Source organism: Cariama cristata, unplaced genomic scaffold (assembly GCF_000690535.1).
Source record: "Cariama cristata isolate BGI_N322 unplaced genomic scaffold, ASM69053v1 scaffold13571, whole genome shotgun sequence".
Lineage (NCBI taxonomy): Eukaryota > Metazoa > Chordata > Aves > Cariamiformes > Cariamidae > Cariama > Cariama cristata.
Genome location: NW_009601874.1, coordinates 1 through 660, shown reverse-complemented (window position 1 = coordinate 660; position 660 = coordinate 1). Strand labels below are relative to the sequence as shown.

At 60.6% G+C, this 660-nt stretch overlaps 1 protein-coding gene across 1 annotated transcript in view; it reads right to left on the bottom strand.

The window, feature by feature from the left end:
* Positions 1 to 653, bottom strand: part of PELO (pelota homolog (Drosophila)) — a 2,746-nt gene extending 2,093 nt beyond the window's left edge. The window contains 2 exon segments of the mRNA XM_009710604.1: position 1; positions 3 to 653. The exon segment at position 1 is cut by the window's left edge and continues 107 nt beyond it. Of these exon segments, the coding sequence (XP_009708906.1) occupies position 1; positions 3 to 650 (649 nt within the window). The 5' untranslated portion in view covers positions 651 to 653.
* Positions 654 to 660: the final 7 nt, after the last annotated feature.

The following is a 660-nucleotide window of genomic DNA, read 5'->3' as shown; positions in this document are numbered from 1 at the left end:
CCCCGGACGAAGCGGGGTTTAGCCACTAATACACATTTCACCACCTCAAAGTTGATATGCCGCTGGATGGCTTGCACCACCTGCTCATAAAACCTCTCCAGGGCCCGGTCATGCTGACTGCAGTTCCCTTTCCGCTTGCGGGGGATGTTCACCTCCACCTTGGCACGGGTAAGCGTCATGCTTGGAGTGACCAGGCAGACATGAGCCAACCCTTCCTGCATCTGCAGGCCCCCCGCTGCCACATCGGCGCTCCAGGCCGGGTCACAGGCCTGCTCGATGCGTTCCAGCACCACGCTGTCCCACTGCTTCTTTGCCAGTGTGAACTGCCGGTTGGGTTCCAGCTCGATGGTGTGGTAGGCCCCCATCTTGACATACTCATTCTCTTGGATGTTAGTGCCCTTGACCCGCAGCTGGCAGGCCTGTGAGTCAAAGTCGATGGCCTCCACGCAGAGAGTGAGGGTGGTGCGGATGCGGTTGCTGCCCACGCTGCCCGTGGCCGACTCCGTCTGCACCTTCCGGATAGTGGAGGCCCGCAGGCTGTCACCCACCTGCAGCAGGTTGTAGGTGTGCCACATGTCCTCGGGCTCCTCGGGGATCAGTGTCACCTGCCCTGCATTATCCTTCTCCAGGTCCTTCCTCACCAGCTTCATCTTGGCGGCT